The sequence below is a fragment of the Triticum aestivum genome, chromosome 7D (genome assembly GCF_018294505.1).
Source record: "Triticum aestivum cultivar Chinese Spring chromosome 7D, IWGSC CS RefSeq v2.1, whole genome shotgun sequence".
Lineage (NCBI taxonomy): Eukaryota > Viridiplantae > Streptophyta > Magnoliopsida > Poales > Poaceae > Triticum > Triticum aestivum.
Window position 1 is genome coordinate 56,974,546 of NC_057814.1, and position 10,565 is coordinate 56,985,110.

Consider the following 10,565-nt stretch of genomic DNA (forward strand, 5'->3'; position numbering starts at 1 on the left):
AAAGGTACCATGCAAGAGACCTGTTTACACAGCAAGCGTGCTGCTAGTAAGAAGAAGAAAAGTAGGTGACAAGAAAGGCCCATCAACAAGTAGTGTCAAACTTCCAGAGAACATCTTAAGGCTGCGATTTTGCAAACAAAATAGCCACTCCGTTAGAAAAACACCAGCATTCTAGACGTGCTAGCTTTGGGGACGACGACGACGATGCTACAGCCTACAGACGCCTGCAAACTCAAGCCACAGATAAAGATGAGGGCAAAGAGAAAACCGGCAACACATTCGCGATCCAACGGCTAACCGACGCGCTGGGGTTTCTCTGCAAAACCCCAAACCACGTCGCGCCAGTCGCCTCCTTCGGGAAGCTCCAGCGGAAAAAACCGTCGCGAGAGCCAAGGCGAACGCGTACGACAGGCGGGCAATTCTCACCGTCGACGTCCCACCTTCGTCTCGAGCGCTCACATTCCACGGCAAAATCAACGGCGACTCCAGCGAACCTGAGCAACTTTGTCTCTTGCGGTTCCTGTCCCCAATTGACAGCTCTGGACTCTGGTGGCTGTATCAGGCCCCGGATACAAAGATGCCACTCCCCAGCATCACTAGTGGCAACCCCAGGATACCAGACAGATTGTACTCTACCTACTGCCCTGGAGCTGCAAAGACAGGAACAGTTTATGCATACCATTTCCAGCATATCCACCCGCGAAAAATGTGACGCGGGAACACGGCGAATGTCATATCATTTCTAGCATATCCACCCGCGAAAAATGTGACGCGGGAACACGGCGAATGTGCCAGGGCAGGCAGGTGGGTACCAGGCAAGTCTGTCTAGCTAGCCAATCTCCAGCTGACAAAGGCCCGTGACAGGTTGCTACTACAGGCTGAACAAACATAGCTGATCTACAATGGCCCACTGCCTACGATACACTGCTGGCAAAGGGGGGAGATATATAGATGACGGCGATCAGCGAGCGCTAAGGCGTTTCCGATCTTCATGGGCTGGCGGAGGTCGGAACGGGAACCTTGCGAACTGGATCTTAAGGAATGGGCCGTCGAGCTTCCTCTCGTCGAAGCGGTATTCTGCAAAACAACAAATGTTGATGTTCAGTCTGTGCGGCCCAGAATCGCTTATTCTTACAAGTTGGTTCTAGCAAATACTACTTAGGAATTTTTTGTTGTTGCATGTGTTGATACATGAATAGCAAACATACAGAGACAACATTTGGTTTTTTATATTAAATGTGTAAGACACATGTGTTTTCAATACTTGCAAAGCTCCTATTGACACTTTATAAGTATGCTGTGATTATTCTTGTTCAAAAAAAAGATAATGTCTACACGAAAAGATATACTTCCTCCGTTTCTAAATATAAGTCTTTTTATAGATTTCAATAAGAACTACATACAAATGTATATAACATATTTTAGAGTGTAGATTCACTCATTTTGCTCCGTATGTAGTCTGCATTGGAATCTCTAAAAAGACTTATATTTAGGAAGGGAGGTAGTATGAAGGAATATAGAGTGAAAGTATCCAAAGCAACAAATGCACGCCACTGAAACAAGAACCTTGGAGAGCCTCCATAGCAGTCCCTGCACATTTTGCGTCACTGAACTCCACAAAGCACAGAGCATAAGCCTTGTCACCACTCTGCAAGAGGAAAGTGGTAAAAAAGTGAGTTCGAAATTGGGTTAGAAAAGGACATTTCACCAGTAATAAGGGGGCTCAACTCTCTGCAAATGTAGAAAGCAGAAGTAGCTATTTGTTCATTACCCAAGAAAATGAGGTAACACGTTGCAGTTGACACAAAATACCAAGATAAAGTTCAGGAATAAAAACTTGACATAATTTGACATCCATAATTTCTGTTACTTTTAGAGCCTTAGGTACTCAAAACCTATAAGTAATAACAATTAATTTCTGTCCTAATATCCCACGTACTTTTTCAAATAAATATGCTTCATTGCAATTGCTTACATTTCACCGCATAAACATATATTTAGCAAAATGGGGTTCGCATACAAATTCGCACATGCACGGGTTTGTAAGTGAATGGGTGACTGGTTATGAACTACCCAACTGTTTGGAGTGTGGAAAAAATGATGCATTGGAAAAAGCACGGGACATACACGTCTGGGCTCCTTGTGCACAAGTCTGAGGTCCTTGAAGCCAACGAAAGGACGGAACAAATCTTCCAGAGGTAGTTAAGGTTGCAAATGGAACTAATGAAAGACAAAAATATGATGCGGAGAATACTGATTACAAAGGATACGAGCTACTTCTCTCCTGGTGCAATCAGTTGGGAGACCATCAACAAAAAGAATGTTGGATTCATCTTCTGATGGCCGATCGACGATCAAAACAGGTTTGGGGCGCTCAACTTCCGGAATACTGACACTTTTGCCAAGTGAAGAACTTCTCTGGACTAAAGCTGGGTCTTCCAAAGGGCTAGGTCCCCGCGGCCTAGCTCCAGCTGGCAGTGCACCCAAGCCAACCAAAGCAGGATGGTTCACGCCTGCTGGAACATCCATACCATAAGCAGGATGGCTCGCGCCTGCTGGAACATCCAAACCATAAGCAGGATGGCTCACGCCTGCTGGAACATCCAAACCATAAGCAGGATGGCTCACGCCTGCTGGAACATCCAAACCATAAGCTCTTGACTGTAGTGGTACCTGTGGATCAAAACAATGTGCTGTTTGACAAACCAAAAAGGAATTTACCTTGCTCTTGCTAGTAACTATAAATCTGCGAAAGTGAAGTTGTCTTACATCAACTCTAGGTACATTTGGTACTCCTCGCAGAGCAGCCATTTTTGAAGCATAATAGGATGATTCTTCAGGTAGAACGTACCCAGGATAACCGCCCAGTGGAACTGCTTATAAAATAAAATTATCCCATGGCAACAAAATCCATGTTAGGCATTTATAATGCGGTATAAGTGTCATTTTCCACATCAAAAGAGAAAGAAAAGGAAATAAAGAGATAAAACAGAAGGTACGTCTCATCATAACAGGCATATATGCATGTATATGAATGCAAACTACATACAACTTCGTACATTCATCTTTCACCATGTATAAATATGTCCATGGAGATTTGCTTATTCTTGCACTTCTGACAACTCAGCAACTTCGACAATCTATCCAAACGAATGCAACTGAAGTAACCACTAAGTTGATTGAACAATGGGTCCACTGTCCACAGTTGGCACAAGGGAGTGCTTCCAAAATTACAACTATATATATACTCCATAAGTATATCTTGTGTTCCAACATTCAATAGACAATAGTAAAATCATATAAAAAGGTAACAACTAACAATGGCAAACTGCCTTGACAACCATAGAGGTTCTTCCTACGTATAAAAGTTCAATTCAAGAATGATTTCCATGGACCACATGGTATCAGATACGACATCACATTCCCTCAAAAAATAAAAGGTACAGCATCACATTAACCCTCACAACATAAACCGCCTGATTCAGGGCAATCTTACACTCCACTATCTTTTAGCACACTTCATATTCCTCCAAACCTACTTACCAAAGCCAGTTCCAAATAGCAAAATGATCACATGGATAGTGGGAAAGCTATCCTTTCCTTTCCCGCGATCACTTAAAACCAAACAAAGAACACTCTATGACACATGGATAGTGTCATAGAGTGATCTTTTAGCACACTTCATATTCCTCCAAACCTACTTACCAAAGCCAGTTCCAAATAGCAAAATGATCACATGGATAGTGGGAAAGCTATCCTTTCCTTTCCCGCGATCACTTAAAACCAAACAAAGAACACTCTATGACACGAATAAGCAATTGGTACCGAAGGGCCAAGATTTGTGGTAACCATGTTTACTGGAAAATATCGGAAGTTACCATGCGGAATTTTCAAACGAATTTCCAAATTTCCTGAAAAAGTTATAGGGAAACTGTGACCGCAAGTCTTACACATATGCAACCGTGGTGCAGTGGTAGCTCGCTCTTGGTGTTGTCCCCTTGGAACGCGAGTTCGACGTGCCTATCCCACTCCTCTAGTTTTTTCGATCTTTAAAACAAATATAAATCTTGTTGCGCGCGCAAGTGACAGTAAATATTGAACATAGTTTGCTAAAAACGTACCGTTGGAGGATTCGTACCGGCGACGTCTCGCTTGCGAGCGCGCGGAGCTACCACTACAGACTGTGCGAAGATTAGCATCCGATTGAGATACTAACTTATTTATCACCAGATTTTTCATACTAAAATTGGACAACATTAAAACGATTCGGTATCTTTTTGTCTGGCAACACGTTTTCTGGAGGAGGGCGGTAAATGCTGGTACTCTTGTGGGATACGATTCATGTGCGCTCCGTGGATTACTCTTGCCATGAAGAGCCATAACTCATCCAGGTCAACACAAACTCAGACATCACAGGTCACACCTATCTGGACCATAGAGGCATATGTGTACTATATATATACCATCAGCCATGCCCTAGCAGTGGCAGTGTGGTCTGGGATGCTGGTAAAACTCGCGGTAGGCTAGAAACTAACACCACAATGGAACAACCCTACCACAGAGCACCAGCAGATTGATACCAATCCAGAATACACACAGATTCATCCCAGTCGAACCAATCTTGCCGCAACAAATGTTCCCCTCCTCTGCAATCTACAACCCAATTACCCAAAACCTCACCCCGCGCGAACCCTAGGAATCTTCAGCGGTGGCTACAGACGAACCGGAGAGCGGAAACCCACACCCCCTTCGCCCATCCTCTAGAGATTTGCCTCCCCGACTCGAGACGCGGCGAGAATCGAACGAGCGGAACAGGAGACCCGGCTGCGTGGGGGTCCGGGCAACGCGTACCTCTGTCGTGAGAGGAGGACGGGAGGTACGAGCGGTAGGGATCCGCCATGGGGCCGGCGTGCGGCGGGAGCGGGGGTCGGCGGAGGCGCTGGGCGGCGGCCGGCGGCGAGCGAGCGAGCCAGCAGGGGTTGGGTTTGGGTTAGTTGGGTTTGGGTGGAGGTACGGAGTGGGGCGACTTTGGGGGAGCCCTGGACTCTGTTGGTGGAGCGGTTTCGTGCGCGGTCTGGGCTTGTTCGTCTAATCAGGACACGGCCCAGATCTCAGCTTTTTTAAACAACGGCCCAGTTCTTTCCGTGGGAACGCGTGAGCATTCAGAATATTTTGAAAAGGAAAACATTCATATTTGGGGATCACCCACTAACCAGTGATTGTATTACACCAGAAAAAAGTCATCCTTTCCAAAGACTTCGTACTTTTATGTGTTGTAAAAAAAGGAAAAAGAAATGGTGTACATATGTGGTGTGATCATTGCTCATGGCATGACAAATTCTTGTTGTCGACTCGTTGTGCCAAAAATATGTATATTCTTTTTGCAAAAAAAAATGTATATTCACCTGTTCCTCATCTTCTTATCTTCTAGTACTTCTCACCTACCCTTGCCTGCCAACCGCTATCTGTGTGGTTTGGTCCTTCTCATGGAGCGGGTTGTCACAATTTGGTATTGAGAGATGAATTCTTTTCCACCGAATATGCCTCCACATGTCGTTCCTCTAATGTCTCGATCGATCTGTAACATATACATATGTGGGAGTACATTGCATCAGGTGTGATTTCGGTTTGGTGAATTCACACAAATCCCCTTGCTAAGTTGAATCGGCTTGGAGTGTGAGCAACGACGCCAGCCAAGCCCTTTGACTAAGACCCGCCATGTTCTCACACAATGGAGAAGACCATGAATCAGGCCAATAAGTTACTGTGCATGATCCTCGAAGCGAATCGACAACCAGACCATCATCTTGGAAGCACCTTGAGGGTCAACTCCAATTCAATCCTCAGATATCACTCAAAATATAGGGCCTACGCAAGCAACTCAATCTCACGCAAGCAACATCCATAAGGCCTGCAGGACGCTAGGCCGAGATAGCGTTCTCAGACCCGCCGCATACAGGGAACTCCTATTTAGCGTGCCGGGCGCTTGAGCAAAGGTGCAGAGCGCACCCCTAGCTCCCCCCACGCTCGAACTTGGGTCGGCCCAGGTGCGGGGCTTCCTTGTTTTTTTGTTTCTTTTTTTTGTTTTACGTTTTTGTTTTTTGCTTCTCTAAGAAAGTTTCAGAATTTCAAAAATGCTCACTAATGCAAAAAATATATTCATGAATTAAAAAAAGTTCACAAATTCAAAACACAATGAATTTTTTAGAAGTTTAGTGAACACTTTTGAATTAAAATAAACATTTCTGGCATTTTATGAACAAAATTTGAATTAAATGAACAAAATTTGAATTTTATGAACGAATTTTGAATTCAAGAACATTTTATGAATTCTATGAACATTTTTTTATTTTCATGAACATTTTTAAGAAATTCATGAACATTTTTGAAAGAATGATGAACATATTTTGAATTCGATGAACACATTTTTTATTCAATAATTGTTCACCCCATTTTGAAAAAATGTTAAAAAAAGAAACAAAATGAAATAAAAAGAAAAAAGAAAAGGAGAAAAAACCCACAAAATCAAAAAGTGTATGTACTAGAACCTTCCCAAAACCGGACATGACCTAGTTGGGCCGGCCCACATGTACGCAGCGGGGGTGCCGGGGGTACGCACACGATCGCTACCGGGCTAACTACTCACGGAATAGGATCCCTGCCGCGTCCACATCAGCGACTTAAATCAAAATCAACAACACTTCAAAAAAAGATCAAAATCAACATTACAATAATAACTTTTTTTAGGCAAATTACAATAATATCGTGATATGGTGACAATACCAATATTACCCGAGGCCGGCCCGAACGCTGTTCCGCCAAAGATACACATATAAGACCGCCCCGAAATGCTGAGAAATCAAAGCCCGAGCCCAGGCCGAATACACTTTTGGGCTGCAAAGCCCAAAGCCCAGTTTTTTCGGGTCGGGTCGTCATGCCGGGCTGTCCCTGTAATTTTTGTTACTTGCCGTACTCTTTGTATTATCATGATATTTGATTAATAGATCGGAAGTTTTTTCGAAGAAAACAAGGGAAAAGATTCTGATCACCCGGCGGATCCCACGCTAAACGTCCACCGCCTTCTCTATGCGCCACGTGCCCATGCGAGTCTGCACCACCGCTCTTATTTTTCCTTATCTCCAACGAACAGATACCATCCATGTCTCCTTCCCAACTTCTCCTACCTCAAGTGCATCAAACCAAATGGCGTTGCTCCGCCACCCGCGCCCTTCCTCTTCTCCTCCCTCCTCCTTTCTCTCTTTCCACTGCGAGGCACGCCGCTGCCGGAGCACCGTCGTCACCGTCCTGGAGGAGCACCGGTGTGGACATGCATGGCTGATGCTTCCTCAAGGTCAGCTGCAAACGCTGGTACCGCATGTAGCAGCAGTTCCTGCAACAACGACGCTGTTGTAATGGCGACTGGACACGATGAAGTTTTTTGCAATATGGTCTTTGTTGAATAAAATTGCAACAAGTAGTTTGTTGCAGAAATACAGAGAAGAGGTCGGAGATGCTGCTGTAAATTTTGCAACAAGGGTCTTTTTGCAAGAACACAAAGAAGTGGCTGGAGATATTGCATGTTTTTGCAACTGAGATCTTGTTGTTGCAGGAATTAGGTTTGCAACAAGAGTCTTGTTGCAGAAAAAGAAGAACAAATTTTGCAATTAAGATCTTGTTGCAGGAACGAGGTTTGCAACAAAGGGCTTGTGGCAGGAAAATAGAAAAGAGGAACGAACGGCTCATGTCATACAATCGGACGACTTGTGAGCCGGCGGATCTTTTTAAAAGATCCGTCGGCGGACGTGTAGCAGGCCCAGAAAATAAATATTTTTTTTGGGTTCTTTGTGCGAAACTATTTTTTTTCTGAAACTTATATCGAAATGCATTTTTGTTGTGTTAGATTGTGTAAAATGTCCGGCCGAGCAAATTGACCGTGGTAAAAAATCTTCCTTCGGCGGTTCCTTCCTCTGCAATCTTCCTCCCATTCGTTCGGTACGAACTTCGAGGCCTCGCTACAGTCCAAATGGCGACGGCTCCACCACCACCACCACACCTCCCGCCGCTGCCCGCCGGTCGCCGCCTCGCCTCCGCCATCCGACGCTTCCCGCCGGGCTGCGGCCGCCAGCAGGGCAATGCGGCCCAGCGGCCTAGCCGCCCGGTCCCCGCCCCCTCCGCCGCCAACGACCCACCACCGCCCAACCCCTACGCGCGCGCGGCCACCAAACCCTCGTCACCCCCCGCGGCGGCTCGCCTCCCCGGGGCCAAGGGGCACGATCGCGGCGGGGCGGACGGGCCGATGGCCGGGACCAGGGCTCCGGCGGCAGCGGAGGTGGTCACGCGCCGCCTCTCGGCCGTGCGGAGGTACCCTCCGGGCTGCGGTCGGCGCGTCGCGGCCCCCAAGCCAGAGGCTCCGGTAGCGGTGGTGCGCGAGGAGGACGCCGGCGCCATCGACCTGCTGGCGGCGGTCTGCGACGTGGAGGCCGAGGCGCTCGCCGCTGATCGGAAGGCCGACGGCTCCGATGGCGAGGGGAAGAGCGGAGGGGACGGCGTCGGCGGGCCGGCGGGGTGCGGCAGCCCCGGCCCGCCGCGGGACATGGCCGAGATCGCGCTGGTGCCGTGGGCGCAGCACGGGCAGAGGTCGCAGCAGCGGCGCAAGTCTTTCGAGGGGGGACTGTGAAAGTGTGAAGTCCTTTGTTTTGCTGAACAGGGGTGCCTGATTTTGACACATTTTGAGACCGTCCATGGCTTGCTAGATGATGATCCACGGCGACCGCGAAAGAGTTGCTCAGTTACTGTTGCCCACCGTTGGTTTTGTAGCTCTCTTTCTTTGGGTGAAGATCAGGATTTCAGGTTCTGGTCACTGATACATGGGTTTCTGTTTCATGTTAAGCCCATAGTACTTAAGTGCTGATGTTAGTGGTAGTCAAGTGTTTGGTCAGAAGGTATGATAGCGGTATCTAGGTGTCGGAAGAAGCTCCGTTCCGTTGATGTGGTATGCTGCTGTAAGCCTGTAGTTTTCAGATGCCAGCAAACATGAAGCACCTTTGTGTTCAGTACTCATCTGATGTGCATTATCTTATTATCGATGAACTGCGCCCAGTTGTTTGCTTGGATGCATAATTAGGAGTATCTCAGTCATAAATTTCACAATGATCCATATTGGAGACGCGAGATTGTGTTATGTACATCGATCGTCTTGTGACCTGCTAGCTTACTGAACCTTACATGTGCAAGAGTAGATACTCTTTCTACTTCCAGTTATTTTCTCAGAATTCAGTTATGATTTGAACACTTGAATGATGTTACTGTTGATGCCTTGCTTGATAAGGGCATCATTGTCCTTGTATGCTTCATTATGTTATAGTTGCACTGTCATCATCTCCGTAACTGTTCCCCTCCTTCATGTTCCATAGTTAAAGGATCTGCCATGTCTAAAAGAACTGCATTTCACTTTTAAATGAAAGGATGCCAATAATTACAGAAATATTGTCCGCATTGCGCCCGTATCTCACTCATGATGAACTGCCTATTCTGAGATTTCTTCTAGTTGTTGTTATGTTCAAATATGCATACACTGTTTCACAGATTCTAAAAAGGCTGTCCTATTGTTAGTATTTGAACACACTGATTACGACATCCAACTGATTTTGCTGCTAATTAATAAATACTATCATGTACCTTTCAAGTGCTACTGTTCCTCACGGGAAGAAAGGTATAGTTGATTTATACTTGTTGCTGTTACACCTCAGTTCCTCTTTGGCATGTTCTCTCTGCATTTACATGCCTCAGCTCTGAATATACCATATACGGCAACTATGTGCTACTATTTTTGGCTTAGTTACCGCATCTGATCTATATTACCCATGCAGTGGTCCATGCTCCCTTCTATAATTGGGTAAACTAGAGATACAATCAATCTATTAAATTGTTTTATCACTTCATCATGGAATGCTAGTTCAACACTCTTTTAGCTCTTGCACATAATTTGTGTAATTTTCTCCAAATTGGATTGCTTTTGTTCCTTCTACGAAACAGCAAACTTCGGAATATGTTATACAGGTCTGGATATGGTATATCTTTCAAGCTTCGGTTGAACACTCAACACTGACACCAGAAAAGGTTTATTTACTGTTCTAGCATCATTTGGTAGCCTTCCATATATCATATTTCTGTCATCTTTTTGAGACTCTTTTCAAATGATTTTGACAGGATAAAAGGTCGCTGCAACATTTTGAACTGCTGTGACTAAAGCCTCAGTGCTTACTGAGTTAGGTGCCTTTCTCTTTGGTTGTGTTTGCTACTTGCATCACTGGTGGTTTATATGAGTTAGGTCTGTCAACATTGATGTTAACCTCATGGAAGATGATCATTTCTCTATATATTCTTGCAAATGGTAGGTCCCTGTATTAACTGTAGCCATTGATTTTTATATATAGTATATTATAAGGTATTCTCATCTTCTTCTATGTGGTGATGTCAACCTTCTGTAAGGAACTGTCTAGAAAAGCAGTGGATGGATCAGTTTAGTAGCTTTGGTCGGTTATCAGAAACTTGCAACTATTCTA

At 45.4% G+C, this 10,565-nt stretch overlaps 1 protein-coding gene across 1 annotated transcript; it reads right to left on the reverse strand.

The window, feature by feature from the left end:
- Positions 1 to 511: 511 nt before the first annotated feature.
- LOC123164762 (nuclear speckle RNA-binding protein A) lies at positions 512 to 5,037 on the reverse strand. Its single transcript, XM_044582320.1, has 6 exons — positions 4,852 to 5,037; positions 2,770 to 2,873; positions 2,271 to 2,673; positions 2,128 to 2,189; positions 1,567 to 1,648; positions 512 to 1,077 (listed from the first exon to the last, which is right to left on the reverse strand). Exons 1-6 carry the CDS (start codon positions 4,898 to 4,900, stop codon positions 962 to 964), a joined length of 816 nt encoding a protein of 271 aa, XP_044438255.1. The 5' UTR covers positions 4,901 to 5,037; the 3' UTR covers positions 512 to 961.
- Between the last annotated feature and the right edge of the window lie 5,528 nt (positions 5,038 to 10,565).

Bases quoted from the DNA above. Each gene is read 5' to 3' on its own strand.
- LOC123164762 (XM_044582320.1), bottom strand. From the start codon at position 4,900: ATGGCGGATCCCTACCGCTCGTACCTCCCGTCCTCCTCTCACGACAGA. The intron at 2,874-4,851 runs GTACGCGTTGCC...TTTTATAAGCAG, and splicing joins GTCCTCCTCTCACGACAGAG to TTCCACTGGGCGGTTATCCT. The intron at 2,190-2,270 runs GTATCCTTTGTA...TACCTCTGGAAG, and splicing joins CACCAGGAGAGAAGTAGCTC to ATTTGTTCCGTCCTTTCGTT.